The 19,520-nt window shown below is 37.0% G+C and overlaps 1 protein-coding gene across 1 annotated transcript in view; it reads right to left on the bottom strand.

Moving 5' to 3' along the window:
• The window catches only part of LOC121650449 (cholecystokinin receptor), a 34,235-nt gene that overhangs the window by 10,628 nt on the left and 4,087 nt on the right, over nt 1–19,520 (bottom strand). The window contains exon 2 of the mRNA XM_042001975.1: nt 5,246–5,497. Within this exon, the coding sequence (XP_041857909.1) occupies nt 5,246–5,497 (252 nt within the window). The remainder of the gene's footprint in view (nt 1–5,245; nt 5,498–19,520) is intronic.

Genomic DNA, 19,520 nt, shown 5'->3' on the forward strand with positions numbered 1-19,520 from the left:
ATTTGTTTTCCAATCACATATTTTCTTTAAAGGCAATGGTTCTCCACTATCCTTCCAATTTTTAATAATGCATTGGACAGTTCTTAATCCATTTTTAGTAATTTCTGCATCTCCTTGGATGTTTTCTCTGCTTGATGCCAATGATTTGACCCTTCTTAAACAGACTAACATACTGTATTTTCCTCAACCACGGGATATGTCTTTCCACATGATTGTTTAAGTAATGAGAAGCTCCTTATTGCATCATTTGGGGTTAAATAACTTGCTGCCGGCTAAAGGATAATCAACCATGCAGTAATTATTGAATATGAGGCTCGTTTGCTTAGTTAAATCCAGGTAATTACTTTTTTTTGGGCCAGGAAGTGTATGAAGCACAATAAAGTGTGGACACAGATGCCAACATTATAGCAGAAAAACATGATGAGATGGGTGTAGAGGTAGTGCATGCTAAAACCATTCAGAAATCTCACTATTATTTTTGTTAAGACAGCCTGTATGTAGTTCTACATCAGGGATCACCAACTCCGGACCTCTTGAGCCAGTGTCCTGCAGGTTTTCACTGCATCCCTGCTGCAACACACCTGGTTCAAATGAAATAGTCAATAGTCAAGGTCTACACCAGCCTCTTAACGACCCATTATTTGAGTCAGGTGTGCTGCAGTATGGAAATACTGAAAACCTGAAGGACACTGGCTCAAGAGGTCCAGAGTTGGTGATCCCTGTTCTACATAATCTAAATGTATATTTACACCACCTTTATACACCTGTCACAAAGGGCCCAAAAGTCTGAAACAGTAACTCTCCAAACAGGTCGGGAGTCAAATTCTGGAGATGTACAGAAAAGCTGGGTTTAAAAAAATTATTAAAGAAATTATTTAAAATTTTTATATATATATATATATATATATATATATATATATATATATATATATATATATATATATATATATATATATATATGTGTGTGTGTGTGTGTGTGTTAGAGTGGGGAAGTACAAGTATATAAAAGTCTTCCCTTACCCACACCCCATCTCCTCTGGACAGGGTGGGTGGCTTTTCATCTTTAGTTTAGGTCTCCTAAAAGAGGCCATGGGAGCTTGAGGGTCCTGTTTTAGTGTCTGTTTCCAGGACTGCACTCTTCTGGATGAAGATGTCTGACATTTCTCCGGGTATCTGTTGGAGCCACTTGTCCAGTGTGGGGGACATGGCCCCCAGCGCTCCGATGACCACTGGTACTACTGTTGCCTTCACCTTCCAGACTTTCTCCGGCTCTTCCTTGAGTTCTTGAGGTATTTCTCCAGTTTCTTGTGTTTCTTTTTCCTGATTTTTCCATCATTGGGGATGGCTACCTAAATCACAATGGCTTTCTTCATGGAAAGTCCCACGGGATCTTAGCGCTCTCATTCTCCATAACCTTGGGAGGTGTTTTTCATTTTGACTTAAGGGTCTCCAGTTCATGTTCTGCATAGATGTTTCAGTACACTATGCTGGCTACTTGGTTTTGGCTTTTCATGCATTCTTGTTTTGACAGTATCTTACACCCTGCTATGGGGTCCTGGATTGTTTCAGGGGCTTCTTTACATGCACCTGGGATCCTGGTGCAGAAAGTCTGGGCCTTGATTACGCTGGTTCTCAAGACTTATATATATGTATAGTGTAAAAACAAAAAAAAGGTAACCATAAATGAGCCACAAAGCTGCAAAGCAGACACTGGATTGTCTGTTCACAGGAGCCCTGACTGGTGGCAAATAGACACATATTCATGGGGAAGTGTGATTTAGTCCTTGGAAAAAATATAAACTAGGACAGAGGTCCACTAATCAGAATAACACTGACCCCAAGCTTACTAAGTACACTGGAGTAGTTTAAGAGTAAATATTTAAATATCTTGGAGTAGCTGGTTCAAAGCCCAGACCTCAATCCGACTGAGAATCTATAAGAATTAAAGATTACTGTACACAAGTGGAAACCATCCAGCTTGAAGGAGCTGGAAGAATCTTTTTCTTGACAAATCAGCCAAAATCCCAATGGCTAGATGTACTACAGTTATAGTCACATACCCCAAGAGATTTGCAACTGTAATTGTTGCAAAGCTTTGCTTAGTTATCCCGCAGGTTTTTTTGTATTTTTGTTTTTTTCCCACCATAAGGTCTCATTTACATGTTCCACCCTTTCCCAAGTCCCTAGCTGGCCTGCCCATGAAAATATTTTCTATGTTCGGCCCTGATAACACACTTTTTTATTTTAATATTATTGCATTAGCATCACAGAAGAGAACTTATTACATACGTGAACTACAAGAAAATCACATCTCAGACACTAAAAGGGAATTCTAGGGGAAGTGCATCTAAGTGAACATCCCACAAATAGAAAAGGTAATAAAAACATAATAAAAATGTTTGTGGATGTAATGCCTTTCAATAATGATCAACCCTTTTTGTAACATGATTGACATGAGGTCAGAAAACTTGTTAACTCCCTGGTTGCAGGAACTATTTCTGTTTGGAGTTTGATCGTAGTAGGACAATAGTAGACTGCAGCATCTTATGGTTTACTGCTCTTTTCATTTTCTGCTAGAGGCAGAAAGTCAATCGCTTCAAAAGGCAATTTGCTATCGGGGTCAAATAGGTTTTGCTCATTGCATTTCATTTTCAGAAAGAGCTACAACAACACAAAAAAAACAGAGTTATTTGGTTTTTATTTTTGAGGTCACTATAGGACATTTGTTCTTTGTCATTGTCCAAAAGGGATATTGTCTTTACACTAACAGAAGTGTCAGTTAGGTTGAGAAATGTTGATGTGATATGGCTATTGTTTAAACTTTTTTTGCTGCTGTTGTACAGCCTCTGATGCTCTTAGACCAGTTACTAAATTTTTAGATTTTTTTAGTATAACTATGACCTATCTGGTACCAATGCACCACAGGGTTTCTGAACAGAGTCACTGTGCAAACTGGAACACTGCATGTGGTATGGGGTTACAGCCTTTTAAAAACAGAAATATGTCACAGCTAGAGTCTTAAAAACTAAAGCACAGCATGACTGCAGCCCCATTCACGATGACAGTTGTGTCACCACTGTCTCAGCAGAGGTCAGTAAGAGAGCTGAGGGACCAGAGGAACCTCTAATTTTCTTTTCAAATGCAACAGTATGGGCTAAAGCCCACACAGTCTCAGCCAACCCAGTTGCTAGGAGAATATGTTGCCATATACTCTTAACAAACTATATAAAGTCTCTGCATCCTTTATGTAGCAACCAAGAATTATGTTTTCAGAAGCAGGTCTGTTTTTTTTTTTCCTTTGTAGAAACAAAAAAACAAACTAAACAAATGGCAGCAAAACTCACAGGAGACTGGACAGTCTTATATTTCACTGTGTCAGAATTAATCTCTGCCATTAATTATGGGTCAGTCTGAACTTTTATTTTTTGGGGGTTGTTGTTCTTTTTTTGTTTGTTTGATTGTTTTGTTTTTGTTTGCTTATTTGTTTGTTTGTTTGTTTTTTGCATTTTTTTAACCATATATATTTTTTGTTCTATGAAATAAAACGTTTTGTTTTCAATGTAATTAATTCTGTCAGCAGAAAAATTCTAGTAAAGAGAAAAAAAAACTATAGATTTTTTTTTTTAAATCCCCCAAAATCAGTCACCAACAAAAACAACAGAAACATCTCTGTGATGACAGCATTTGACATTTACTAGAGGCAGAAAAAAATCAGTATTTTGCTGCATCTAGAGCTCCTAGAGCATTTATACATCTGTTGTTACCACAAGCCTACAAACCACTTATTGCAGTTCAGTAGAAATAATGTGCTAATCACTCACAATGCTTGCTAAATGCATTGACCAGTGATTTTAATTACTTCAATACATTAATCACTCATTTATAACGTATGATTGATATATATAATTCAAGAAATAAGATGAACTTCTATTTTTTTACATCCAGAAAACATTTTTTTGATGTATTTGTGCTCATGTAGGATCTTACTTTTAGTAAAGCTTGATCATGATGTATCTTCACCACAGTTGTAACCTTGAATGCTTTTGTCTGAATTTTATTCTAAGCATGTCTGTCAATACAGAATCTTGACTGAAATCCCTGCTGGTTGATGCAAATGTAACCTCCATTAGGAGGCAACTGACCTCTCATCAGCAAGTGCTCATCCCAAGGCATTGCAGCAGGGCAGAGCAGCGTAAAATGCAACGAGATCAAATGTTTAACGTAAATTCCACTGAAAAAGTTTCTGCTATGAAGTAGTTCTGTTTTAGGACTTTTGGTGTTTAAATTCCTCGTTTGATTCACACATTTGAGATGAGTGGGGTATGATCCTGCTATCTGGGGTCTTCCAAGTGTGGTGTATATGGGGTGAAGGGTTGAAGATATAGGATAGAAGAGGGACAAGAACGGAGTGAAGTGTGTACCAGGCACCATCTGAGGGGTTCTAAGTGGGGACTGTGGTGCTGTGTGCAGGGTAAGGAAGGGGTACAAGCTTCCCTGGGGTCATCAGGTGGGCACCCTCCTTCACCTGTGTTTCAATGATAGGCTCATCGGCAACACCTGATGTCCTAGATGTGCCCCCCTCAGATTCTAACCCATCTCAGGTGCATTTTGATGATGAGTAATTAATTGTGCAATAAAAAAAATAGATTGCTAAATATAATTTCAAATTCAACAAAAATGTACAAACAGAAATCAAATTGCAAAGAGTTTTGTAATTAAACATTTTTTTATTAAAATATTAAAGAGGAATTGCTTTTTGAAATAATAATTCATTATTAAATACTGTAATTTGTAAATGTATTTCAAATGCTATTTCTAAAAGAAGAAATAAATAACACAGTTCATAAATTTAGTTATAAATCCTTTTCCATTTCATACATTTAAAAAAGCAATTCCCTTTTCCTTTTTCTTTTTCTCTCTACATTTTTAAAACCTTTTTGAATTTGGACTTCCTTAATGGTTTACTCTTTCCATTTAGCTTTTGCATGACACTTTGGGGCCTTGAATTGTGAAAACCAAGTTAAACCACAGCTGTGCCATGAATGTATCCAGCTCTCTGATTGGCTACACAGCCATACTTCCATCTCTGTCTTGATATTCTGAACGCTGGATGGATGCTTCATAGTTTAACCTTATCTGCAGCAGTCTTCTTAAAGTATTTGCATTAACAGTGTGGGGATCTGTCATTTCTTTGTCATTTGATTCTGTATTTTGTTGCTTTCCCTCAACACTAAACCTTACTCACCCATGAGGTAGGTAACTATCTTGCACATAGCAGCTCCAAAGATGAAGTCCTTCAGGATGTTGGGAATGAGGGTGAAGGGCATGCAGAAGACGGCCATCATTAGGTCACTGACAGCGAGAGACAACAGGAAGGTGTTGGTGACGGTGCGCATGCGCTTATTGACCGTAAGCACCACAATGATCAGCAGGTTGCCAAATACACTCAAGAAGAAGATGAGAGAGTAGAGCAAGATCCGTAGTGTGTGGTCCTCCTCTGGAACAGAAAAAGGCAGGATATTAAAGTGTGAAGGTCTTCGTCCTAATGAATTAATTTAGCAGCTTTATTTTACATGATGATCTCCTTCCATTTTTATTAAAGAGTCTGGAGACAATAACAGTCGGAAAATTTACACAGCTTCTCATTGCTTTACCAATATATGTTAGGTACACATAGTAGACATGCCTCTGTATTAATGAGAAGACTTAAATGCTAAACATCTTTTAATGCTGATGTTTGTTTTATTTAAAGGGCACCTTGTTGTTGCAATGCTAACAGCACTACTGCTGGATCAGGGAATCAAATTTGATGTTGCTGCTGGTAAAACTAATAGAATGCCATGCTCTGATTGCCTTAAACGGTGATGTTCTGCTACTGAAATGCTGGTTGCATCTGCTGCTGCTAATAGAAATGACATGACAGCTGCAGTTAAGATATAATAGTTATGGTCATTGCCATGTTCTCTTTTTACCACATTTTAGTCAGTTTGAAGAAAGCCAATTAAAGGGCAAAAGTTACTCTTATATAGCCCTTATAAAGTTCTTATACTGATTAACTTGTATTCTATCACAGACAGTATTAAAAAGACATCTCATGTTTGTTCTTGCTTCATTTGATTTGGGATATGAATATATTTCACTGTGCATAATTAAATGAATTAATCCAAGTAATCTAGAAAATTTAATTAATCCCAGTAATCTACAAAAACAGGAAAGCTCAGGCTGGACACAGTTGTCCTCAGACAACCTTGCATCGAGAGCTGTTATACATCAGTAGCTGCTGTGACCACATGAGCAAGAGATTACTGTGGGCAACCTTTGACAAGCATGGAGACTTATGACTTTGCTCATATAAAAAAAAAAAAAAAAAACCTGGCATCGACTTCTTTAAGCTCAGGGACATCTGAGCTTAAGGAGGTAAATGCATCACTTCTGAGAAAAATGGGCATTGTGAGCTCTGGACCGAAGAAAAGAAGGAGAGTTAGGGTTAGACTGTTAACAGCAATTTAAGTGATTCTATTAACGGTGTGAAATTGTGTCAGCGTTCTTGGAAAATCCCATTTACACTTTTGTGACTGTAGCAATAATAGAAAAAGTTCATTTCCAGCCATATAACTTTGTTTTTGGGGATGGTCATAGGTTTTTCAATAAGATAATACAAAGCCACATTTTGCTCAAAGGCATGGCTGAAGACAAAGAGGTAGAAGAACTGCACTGCTCTGCCTGCATTCCCGACCAATTCCAAAAATTATGTATGGAGAATTTTCAAACAAAAAATGTGACAACCTGTGCTGTTGTGCCACTTAAGAGGCTTGTGGTGGAAGACAGGGTCAAAATAACAACAGGAACATTTCATTACCTGGTATCGTCCTTACTATCATGTCTTTAAAGTGTTGTGGGAGAGAATGGCGACAAAGTGACAAAAAAGTGGCAGAAATAGTAAAACCTTTACTGTCACAACTTATTCTACCGCAGGCTGGAAATGCATAAATAGAATTGCGTAAATATAAAAAAAATAAAATATATTGATGCAAAACATAGCCACATGATGGACTGGTGACCTGTCCAGTATGTACCTCAACTCACACCTGAATGCAGCCGGGATATCAATAATGGATGGATGTTTGGAGAAAGACCTTATAAAAAATAAAGTCTTAGGTTCATACTGCTGACAGTTAAATAAAACTAAAAGTTAAAGGAAGAATCCCATAGTTTATTTTTTATAGGCGCTAAAAGCTCTGATATTGACACTTTAAAGATGTGCTGATGACTCGGTTATATAATAATGACATTTCTTTGTACATGGGAACTTCATACTTTTTATTCACTTTGCTAACAGCACCATTTACATGTGCACATAAATGTACAAATGTACAATGTACACAGGAGTGGCTGTGTCAGAATGCATTATACTCCAACAAAAAACAAGAATTTAGGACTCCCAACTCCTAGATGTACCGGATTTTAGCTTTCCATTTGTGGATTTGTTAAAAACTTTAACTTATACACTAAAACCTGTGCATGGTACATCCGAATAGCAACTAATTTCCTTTTTTTATCTGGAAAACATCTGAAAAAGACAGACATAACGGAAATCTAATGCTTTAAAATGCAGGGAAACAGCCAAGTAAAACACAGCTCGAGTTTATATGCTGTGTACTAATATAGTACAATAGCCTCAAACGAAAAAGAAAAACAAAACAAAAAAATAAATAAATAAATATAAAAAAACACCCTTGAAGGCATCATAAGGTAAGTAACTAAAAAGAGATCATTATCTCAAAGTCATTTACAACATTTTACATTATCATGATGTATGATATTGTGAGCCATTTAGTAATTTTTCAATTTGTCTTCAGGCAGCAAAAGCTCATTAGCTCTGAAGAAATATTCCACTTAACATAGTTAAACTTTCACTAATCCTTTCTAGTCTCTTACAGTACTCCTATGCGAAGGCTGCCTACCACAGCCAGTGATTATCTTGTAAATTATGTGCAGCTGTTGCTCTGTTGTTTGTCAGAATTAGATGCTCCTATTAAATTTCCTGAAAAGGAAGGCCTCTATCTTGACCACAAATATTGTTAAGCATAAAATACTGCAGCTTGAAGGCTGTTTGTGCCCTCAGCTCTGAGTAGCTTCATTGGATCATAGCCTATAAAGTCCATGTTATTTGCTTTCTTTTATCTTCACCTCACCTTGCTCCCTTGCTTAGACACAACACGTTTTCAACAGGTTACCTACTGTGTCTGTATCCTGGGGATTAGAGGTCTCCATGTGTGCCACATCTGCAGGGCGCAAATCACATCACACAGACAAGCTCTTAACTTCACATACATACCAGTAAAGGCATTTGCAACCGCATACAAATACTCAAGCCTTAATCAAATGAAAATAAACCATCAGCAGTTCCTCAATGGCAGCAAGGCATTACTTTTACTGAAATCTCCTTATATATGTTTATTGTCATGCATGAAAACTAATAATATCTATGTTGACATATACACAAATCAACCATAAAATTTAGGAAATCTGCCAAGCATTGCGTTGGTCCAGCTCTAATATATCAGGACATTGACAGTGGACCTCAAGCTGAGGTATGTTAAGTGTTCAGCTAACAGCTCTTTGCAAATCACCTTGTTGGTAAAAAGATGTTATTTTATACCTATCAAGCTATAATTTTGCAATTTTTTACAGATGCAACTAAAGAAATAGGAACAGAGTGTGTGTCTTTGTGTCAGGCTGCTATTAACAATGTCTAAGATACAGTAAAGAACCACTTCTTTGCTTAGGTGTCAGCCTTGTAGAAATAATATTGTTTCATCATTTCATTTATTAGATGAATCTTTTATAGCCTGGCTCTAGGAGAAAAAGCCTAAAGAAAGAAGGCTTGAGACTTCTGCACAGTACTGTATTTAACAAACTTAACAGCACAATTAAAAATATGTATAAGAGCTTTATTGAGTGAATTCATTATAACATGTTTTCGTTTTCATCCTCTGCAGCCCCCTTTAAATGTGATTAATTGACCAGGAATAACTATGCCATCACTAATCAATGTTTTCTATCTGATTAGGGCATTTTAAGGTTACTCAAAAGGATTAAATATCTTAAACAGAATTCAAATCATAAACTATTGTATCTGCGTACATATCCCCCTGGATGGTACCACAGTAATCCTGAACCTAACTCATAGTGATTTGCAGTAATCCACCTGGGATGTAAATACGTGCATTGTGCACAGCTGGCTGGGGCACATAATCCGAGCTCCACTTATCTGCCTGCTTATCAGAGAGCAACATAATGTTCAGATTGAGCAGTAAAATTGGAACACTGCTGTGCAGTTAGATGACATGAAGTTGAACAGGTACATCTAATACATTACTTGACTTTTCCAAATTCATGGGCGTGCATGTAGTTCACAGATAAAAGTGACATGTCACCAAATTGATTTACTGTCTTTGCCCTGTGCTGCAGTCCTGAAATGTTTTTATATCACTCTCAGGCTTAGTGATGGATTTAGTCTCAGTCTGGTCAGTAGGAGTCAGTACAGTCAGTCTTTTGCTGTCTCTTTCATCTCTCTTTCTCTCAGAGTCTCTCACACACAGACACACACATGCACACATCTACACATCTACCGACATGTGGCTTCACCATCTGTCACATAAACTCCTCTGCAGATAAAAAGCTCTAATATGGTGTATGTGCTGCTGACAGAACATCAGGGTTTCTCCACCAAACAGGCATAGAAAGGATAGCAACTTAAATAGCTTAATTTGATCTTTGTGTGTATATCTGGGTCCACACACATCTGTGTGGCCATAATTAAAGTATATATACATAACTGACAAGAGAAAAAGCGCAACAGTTACTCTCTCTCTTTTTTCTTACTTTTTTTCTTTTTTGCTGAGTGAAATATGATGCACTGGCTTCTGTTTAATCAAAGCAAGTTAACTTTTTCCCTTTTTGTGCTTGCTGGTAACTTCCTCGGTTTCTTCTAGCTTCGTGTAGCTTCTTTTTAGCTCAGCGCAGTGGAGGCAGCATTATTTACCTTGCTCACTAATGCTCTCACTGGCCAATATCCAGCTCAGACTAATTCTGATATGCAAAGAGAGAACTGAAATAGGTCAATCCAGCTGTACGCACCACAAAGACAGGAAGATAAACATGTCTTGACCTAACTGAAGGCAACACAAGAAATGCCCTTTGATTACATCATTTCTGTGGTGCAACAAGCACATCCTGCCTCTAAATGCATCCTCCTGTCTCTGTTGCACCTAACATCAGTTTGGATCATAGAAATGATGATGATCCTCCAACAATCATCTAATGTTTGTTAGTAGTTTGCTTGTAAAACCAAAGAACAAAATCTCAAGATGAGTTACTACTATATATATATATATATATATATATACATATATATATATATACATATATATATACAGTTAGGTTGTGTACTTATGAATAGCAGACCACAGCATGCAACAGCTCAGACACATTCATACATAATACTATCTGCCATGTTGTGAGTTTAGATTGAGTGCAGAGCAAAGAGATCAGCCATCAGGTTTTAGAGGAAACACTAATGTGGAAAAGCTGCAAATACCACCAATGGCTGCTGTGGTTTGGCTCCAAAACCTTCTGGTTTCATTGGAACTTGGCAACCAACAGCATCATGTAGTAAATTATGGGCAAGCACAGACATGCTTGTAGCCACAAACCAAAAGAAGAAAACAGAATTCTGCTTACACAATCTATGCAGCAAGTTTGTAAGGAACGGGATGATGCAGACAAAAATTCCTAAAGGACACAAAGAGCCTCATAATGAAAAAAACAGCAATGGAAGCAAGGAAATGGATTTCCTCACCTTATACCTCCAAACAGGACACAAGTTTAACATTACCATCAGCTTTATTCTATTTCAACACCAACACATTATTTTACATTCAACAAAATAAAATGTATCAGAAGGTCATTTTCAATTATCTTAAGATATTGGAAAACTCTTAGATTACAGCTTTATGAGTTTCTGATTTCACATAGCAGATTTTTATCGGCTCCTTCATTCTGTTGACCTGACAGACTCTTGAATTTAATTCCTGAAACGAGCGAAAATTCCAGATTTGGAGATTGTGACATTATGAATTATGCATGTTCAATGCAACAAATTTCTCCAAAAAAAATCATCTTTTCAGTCACTTGTGTATAACCTTAAATAGCCTCGTAATTCTGTCCTGTAACATAAAGCCCGTATAAACAGCATGAGGGGAAAAACAATAATAGTTTGAACTAAAAACATAACATATTCCGTCAATATTATAAATACCAATTTGCAGGTTGCCATAGTAACGTCTAAACACACCACAACACGATTTAGTCGTTTCAATGTTGGTTTTACATGTAACATCACTTGCTTAGATGTATAAATTGAAACTACTTGGTCAAGGTTAGAACTGTGGTTTACCAACATGTCTGTCATTGTCATTGCGGCTGTTCTTATTCTTCATGCAGCTCCTCTCAGATCATTACTGGCTGTATATTTGAATGTGATTATAGTTTATATCGACCTGCAGTTTTGAGAAAAAGGACAGTCTTGTTTAATAGTAACAATGCTGTAGTCTTTACTTTTTATTCACAAAAAAAGATGCGCAATAGGGAGGGATCTGTGCGGCAAATCGAACTGTTTCTGTTGCATGAAACTATAGTTTTCAGTATGACTGTTGAATCCTGAAATGAACATTGTGGGTTTACTGCCCAGGGTTTACCTGAATGCTTTGCTCTTGAGAGAACCTTGGTATGATAAACACAGAGAGGTCTGCACTTTCTCTGCAGGCTTATTTAACTACATGGAGATACAGTTCATCATCTCAAAATATTCACTCATTCAACTACATATGGTCACAACTAACAGGAAACATTCAACATTTCCATTGCTATATATAGATAATGGTTTAATTTATTAAGATCAAATAAAATGATCTATAGTATGCAAATTAAGTCACTTGCAGTGACTGGCACACTGAATTATCCTTGCCTCTACAGTCCCCCTCAGCTCATTGTTTTCATTCAGAGTCACAGTTCTTTTCTACACATGCCAGAAAGCAGCTTTTAGCTAAAAAGCTCTAATAAATTCCCCGTGCACCTCCTCGCTTGCACGGAATGATGGACAGACTGAAGTTATATACAGAGAAACAAATAAGGAGAAAATCAGAAATGAACTTAATTATGAATACTTCTACATAACAGGGAAGAACAAAAAAAAAAAGACACAAAGTCTTTTCATCATTCGGTAATAATTAGTCCAGAAATAACTGGGAAATGTAATAACAATAGGTCTGAGTGTCTGAGTGTATCACCACCAGTGGGACACAACTGGCAGTCAAATCTCTTTTCTGAAGAGACAAGAGAAGAGAAATTCAGGCTGGAAGATATATTATTATTACACTGACGAGATATGGGGGAAATATTAAAAGCTCAGTGTTGTGCAGCTTGAATGTGGCAAATGTTACAATATGATAGAAAGAGAAAGGAAAGTCTGAATGCAAAGAAAATGATAGCGAAAATATGACTGTTAGAAGCTGTAATTGTAATATTATTACAAATCATTATGACTGATAGCATTTAACAACACTGGATAATATATTCAAAGTCCTGGTAAAGACAAGGTTAGTATAATGGCTACAAAGGAACTAAAAACAACTAAAAAACAAAAAAATTCAGCTCCTGTTGATAACATTTCCAGGAATAAAGAATATAGAAAAAGTTTTCTCTTCTCTGGTTTTCTTTGTACTTAGCTATCTTCTGCCTGTATTACAGAAATATCTGACAATACAGGTTTATTACTCATGCATAGACAGTACCAGTAAAAAGTTTGGACACAGTTTCTTCCTTTTATGTAAAATATATGGTTTTAGTTAAATTAGAAACACACATCTGTTGTTAGCTATAATAGGTTTACAAATACGCAGTATAGAATAATTGCACAAATTCACCACATTTTCACACACATTTTGCCTTCACTTCACCAGACATTCATGTGTTGATGAAAGAAAAATGAACAGATTCCACAAAAGGAAAGACATCCTAGTGGTATGTATGAAAAGTTAACAGCAGTAAGAGTCTATTATTAGATGTGCAGTTAAATTGTGAATGAATTAATGATGAGGTTCAAATTCCAAAAATGAATTTTTAAAATTTCCCTAATTTAGTATCTATGCATGACGTCATATCAGCCATGAATTAACTCCCACTGCTGTCTAATACATATGCAACATCTGTCACTTTCTATCCCACCAGGCTTCGTGTTGCTGCACCTATCAGAGAAAAGTCAGCACTGCTCGGCTCCTGTAAGATCTAGGTGTTGGTAAATGTCACAGCTAGTGGCTAATCCAGTGTGGTAAATGTCATCTATCCTTTGTCACTAAGCCAGCAGCACCCCCAGAACAGTGGATGGAGGTAATGAGTGAAACCAGTTTCATTGACAAGCATACTACTACACCCACTCCACAGAAGCTGTGGTCGCAGCAGTCGGCAAACAAAATAGCATGTTTGTAGCTTTGCACACAGTACAGAAATGTGTTCAGCATTACAGCTCTCAACAAGCAGTGACATAAAAAGGTGTGAGTGGTGGAAATGGTGAAATATACAGAATTACAAGAGAGTGCTAAGAAGAGTAGAATAGTGAGAGGCAATGATTTAAATATTTAGTGCATCCTTTAGCTGCTTATGGTAAAAGATTGAAAGTGGTGGGTTTTCTTGTTAGTTACTGATAGCTACATCTTTACTGTATCATCATCCTTTTTAAAACAATGACCAATAAGCTATGAATAATGCATTGCATCTTTCTTTTTTACAGGAATGAATTGGTATCTTCAGTAGTTCTAGCAAGATACTTCTGCTCTGAACTTCTCAACACAAGTCTATAGAGATGGTAAAAATAACACACAATCTAAATGTTTCTGTGTCAGGATATAAATAAAACAAATTACCAGGTTTAACCAGGTTTTAAAAGTGGGTGATTACAACCTCAGATCAACAACAACACATGGCATATTACACCATGCCATTATTTATTTAACAAAAACTAAGTCAAACTGCAGATGCGGAATGTGAAGAATTAAAGACACTCCATGACTCACAAGCTTATAAAACCACGTCTCACAGAAGCATTTTTTGTTTGTTTGTTTGTTTTTCATGTGCAAATTATTATCCATCTTTCACATCATTATGAAGAATTTTAGCCCACTCCACAACATGGCTTCAGTTAATTGAGGATTGCTGCATTTGTTTGTGGACAGTTCTCAAACACTCAAAAGATAAAATACTGAATTGCACCTTTAGCAGTACCAAAGATTGTCCTTGGTGTGGTATCTGCTAATTTACTGCTGTTGTTCTATTCTACAGTCATTTAGCAGATGCTTGTACATTGAATATTGCAGTTTGTACCTTATGAAGACCAGTAATGTACCTCTGTGGGCTGTCTGGTCTTTATAAGGGTCAACCTTCACTTGGTACCACCTCAGTGACAATCCTTTCTACTCATAAAGTTTCAATTAAGTACTTTATTTTCTGAGGGTGCACCACATTTCAGTCAGATTAAGGGTTGGTCTTTAACCTAGTCATCAAAACATCTTGATTACTTTCTTTTCAGCCTTTCTGTTCTCAATCTGCTGATGTTTTTAGGATCATTGTCCTGTTGCATGAATCAGTTTAAGCTTTCAGTTTTAGTTGTCCAACAGATGGTCTCACATTTTATTGAAGAACACGCTGGTATACAGAGGTGTTCCTGCTTAACTCAGCGACTGGAGGATAGCTGCAAAACAAGCCCCAAACCATTACTCCTCCACCACTGTGCTTGGCAGTTAGTATGAGGTTTTTGGTCTCATCTTTGGTCTCGTTTATCAATTTGGATTCTTCTGGCATTTCATCCAAACAAGCCAATAATTGTTCAGTTTTGTTCTAATTGTACTTTAATTTACTTATCATGCTAACCGGCCTGCAGATTCTGAGATGTAGACCTTGCTTTTTTTTTATCTTTTTTTTTTTCAGTCACTCATGTGCATTGTTCAGTCTGACCTCGGTAGGAATTTTCTTGGACATCCACTCTTGAAAAGGTTAACTGACTTGAATGTTTTCCACTTGTGAAAAATCTTTCTCCCTGAAGAATGATGGAAACCACATGATTTGGCAATGGCTTTGTAGCCCTTCCCACACTGATTGGGAGCGCCAGTTGCTTCTTTAAGATCATTGCTGACGTCTTTCCTCCTTATGATCTAACTCCACTAACTTCTGCTTTTATAAAGGTACTTACTGATGATCAACTGATCAAGTGCACTTGATTAGCAGCATCTGACTGCTACTTCTTAATTGTCATAGCAGTGATCTTAGTTTTTCTACTGCTTCTAACCTTTATTTTCTATCAAATGAGTAACAACAGTGTAAAATGCCATAATGTTGTTAATCTGAGGTTGTATTTATCTTATTTATAGACCTGCTGAGACAATACACATAGTAAAACTGGAGATTTAAAAGAAGGTGCACTTTCTTCCCATTAGATTTTATGTGTGGTTTGACATGTTTTATTGCACATGCTCCACCATGAGCCCTAAATTCCTTGGAGAGTCTACATAGTTTCAACAAATCATAGCCAACACCTTAACAGTCCTCAGTGTGAAAAATATATGAAAGGTGTTTGTGAGTGAGCAACATATTTCCTCCAGGGACTGGGCAAGGTTTTACCACACTATGAAATGTGTTTGCTCCCACTTGGTGGGTGCATCAGAGTGACTATTTTGCAAACATGAGTCAGAGTCTTTTCATTTATTGGAAAGAAAAAAATCACCCAGGGAGGAAAAATGAATTTATAAAAAAAAGCCTGCTAACAACTTTTACTAAGCAATTGTTTTCACTTAGAAAGCTTGCAGAAAAATATGCAGAGAGGCCTAGTTTCAATAGCTGTGACAAAACTCAATCATAATAACAGTGACAGTTTGATGGAAAGCATGAAAAAAAATAAATAAGTAAACTAATCAAACTCTGGGAGTGATGCATTAATAATGATGGTGACAGGAGATGCAAAGGGTCTGACTCAGTTATTCATCATTGTTAAATGATAATATAAAATGAATGTGATGACTATGATAACATATCTTATCGTAATTAAGTGAACCTACTTATAGATTAAAAGGTTGGGACGGTGCATATCTTAATTTATTTTTAAATTTTGGTGATCAACAAGGTGAAAAAGAATGTGAATATATTTCATTTGGCCATTTATATATATATATATATATATATGTATATATACATATATATATATGGCCAAAAGATATAGTATTTGTCATTTTTTAATCTCTTACAAACTTTTGCAGGATATTCAATCTGGCAGAAAGTGACTTTTGCAAAAGAAAAATGTCAAATTTCTTTATATTTTTAGGGGAAAAGTAAAAGAAAGAATTAAAATCTATAACAACCTCTCAAAGAATACGATATGGGGTATAAATCCTGAAAAATATTAAGTTCAATTGGCTTTCAGTTAATACAATATAAGTTACTTTATCAAATTCATTAAATTGATTGATAATGTAGTTTTTTTAGGCAACGAGCTACTTTTTCCAGACTGGACTCATATGATCAAATTACACCCTAAGTCAAGACTAGTATGAATGCCTTAACAAAAATATAAAGACAATTTTTTTGTTAGGACGGCCACTGCAAGTGACACAAAACAAAATGACATCATATTGTAGCCTCTTATGTTGATAGCAGACATTACAAAATAATTGCTCCTTAGTATGACAAATGTTCTGAAATTTAATGTCAGAAAATGCAAATGAGACCTTCTGCTTTGCGTCGTAGATTTATTTTATTAGTAGTACAATAGATATTCAGCTGTTTGTACTTAGAAATTCATGCAGCCAAATCAGCAGTGATTCTCAGGTATCTGGGGGCCCCAGGCAAAATTTCAACCAGCTTTCATGCCCTTTTATTACGATATTGTATACTTATAACAATGACAATAACATGTTATTAACGTATCTTTAAAAGTGTTGTTACACTATTAAATTCTTCAGTTGAATTTTTTAAATGTTCTTTGACTGTTTTCAGTTCTTCTACTGACTTTTACTTCAATATTTGCTATTTTCATTAAACAGAGGCAACATGATTTAATTCCAATACAGAAGATTAAACTATGTGCTGAAGCATGCATTATGACCCATTAGGATTACATTTACAGCTAATACAGCACATACACAAGTAGTTTTCAGACACATAAAGCCTGCTGGACATAGAAAATAAAATATAAGCACCACTTGTACACAATACCTTTTATCCATGCAATTTAGTAGCACATATCAGATTTCTTTCCTATGAATTCTATAATTTAACATTCTTAGTTTTACAGTTAAGCTGAAATAGACAGCTTTATTTTGATATTATCCAAGTTATCTGTTATTATTTTCAGCCTCCTGTAACCCAGGTAGTCATCAGGAGGACAGACGAAGCTGCTCTGAGCTAAATCAGTTTGGATTATCTGCACTACTTACCACTGTTTAGGTCTCTTCTTTACTCTTACTGTTTTTTATTTCTTTCTTTTGTCACGGCAAGATAGAAAACCTCTCATTTTGATAAACCAGCTCTCTTTTATTTGTTTACATAAGATGCACCAGCAGCAACACCATGGAGGTATGGCCCCTTAAGTGAGTTCTGTAATGGTCGGCCACTGTCACTGCAAACTCTCCACTGCTCTGTCTTGATTCTAAGTCGGTTGGCCCTCAGAAGCTCACTTCTGGCTCGGGGCCCCAAGCATTTGCCCGGTTTGCCTGTTGGCAAGCTACGCCTCTGAGTTGAATATCACCACAGTCTACACATTCTTCCTTTAAGCCCAGTTCAGCTGCTGCTTCAAGTCTAACTTGACAAGAAGAATCTTGATCTGTTTTCACTGCCAGTTTACCCAAGAGGCTTGACCACTTTAATGCATACTGCTGGTTGGCTCTAAACACCCACCACCCCCCCTCCCCCCAACTCCCACCCCTATTCCCTCGTCTATTAACCAATCATGCACCACCATCAGCAGTTCTCCCATTCCATTCATAAGGCAGAAATTCACAGGCAAATGCTTGCCAGGTGTTTAGTCAAGTAGCCGGTTAACAGACAGAGAACATTGCAGCTTGCATTCATGAGCTCACCAGGGGTACTAACTCTGTGAATATTTTGCTCTGGTTACTAGCGAGAAATTCCCATGCCGTCATAATCTGCTGACGCAGGAGAGAAAAGAGGATTCAGCTGTGAGTTTGATATTGACAAGCAACTGAGATTAGGAGCTTTCACCAAATGTAGCTTTGCCATCAACGGATGCAACAAAAACTCACTGATTTTTTGAACAATACTCATACTGTGACTCTTTTATCATAAATATTTCAGATAAATAGATTTTCTTTTTTATCAGCCAAACAGTGACTCTATTTCCATGCACCTTCTGACCCTAAAATTTATAGGAGAGCAGTCTTTGAGGACCCGAGCATCAAAGAGAGCAATCTGGATGTCTGCTTTTAATATTTTTCCATTTGCCCAAATGTTGCTATTTTATTGTATTCACATATTTACAGGAAACTGGTACTGTTAATTAAGCTGCAACTGATTCTCTCCAGTCGTTCAGGCAATAACCCTGAAAGATTTAGGGACCTATTTATTTCCATGTGTCAAGGGTGTAAAGAAGAGCTGATATGAATTGCATCATGCTTTTAGATGATAAAACGCAATTACATCAGTACATAAACCACTGGCTGAAATAAATGTTTATAGCTGAAGATTGGTGGTTTTTGCTGAAGATTTACAATCTTCACATTTTAGTTGCAAGTTGCAGGCATAGGGGACCTGATCCTGTAGATACATTAGAGCCATGGTTAAAGATACGAGCTAGACAATATTTCATTAACCAGTACTTGCAAATCTTGTTTATAAAAGTAATGAAAAAAAGCTGCAAGAGGTATGTTTTTATTTCCTATAGGCTCCGCACTTTTAGGTTATTGCCAGTAGCTTTATCCCTGCGTAGCACTGAAAGGCATGTTCGCCAGTGTCTGGTCTGACAGACCGGTTACAACCTCAGCTCTGACCTGCACAGTAAGTGTGAACCATGGCCTGTTCTGTGAGCTGCTCCCTCTGGAGGAGAATCAGCACTGAGGACATTTTTACCGCTGGTGAGGCCTACCTACAGGACCAATCCACCGACTTTTATGCTAAGCGAGAGTTGGACAACACCAACGTTCTGTGCAGTTCCCATGGCCCTAGTTCATGCCAGGTGAACAATCTGCAATGTCTCTCACCCCCACAACAACCTCCCTCCAGACTATCAGTGAGCTGCTGAATGAGCTTCCTGATATCCAGGAGTGTGATGCTGGTGCTGATTGAAGCTGTTTGAGCCTTTAAATCAGGTCCCACTGAAGTTTCTGTCGATGAAGGCAGCTCTGTTGCTGGCTCTGACATCTGCAAAGAGAGTCAGTGATTTTCTTCTCTCTCTGTTG

This window comes from Melanotaenia boesemani, chromosome 12 (genome assembly GCF_017639745.1).
Source record: "Melanotaenia boesemani isolate fMelBoe1 chromosome 12, fMelBoe1.pri, whole genome shotgun sequence".
NCBI lineage: Eukaryota > Metazoa > Chordata > Actinopteri > Atheriniformes > Melanotaeniidae > Melanotaenia > Melanotaenia boesemani.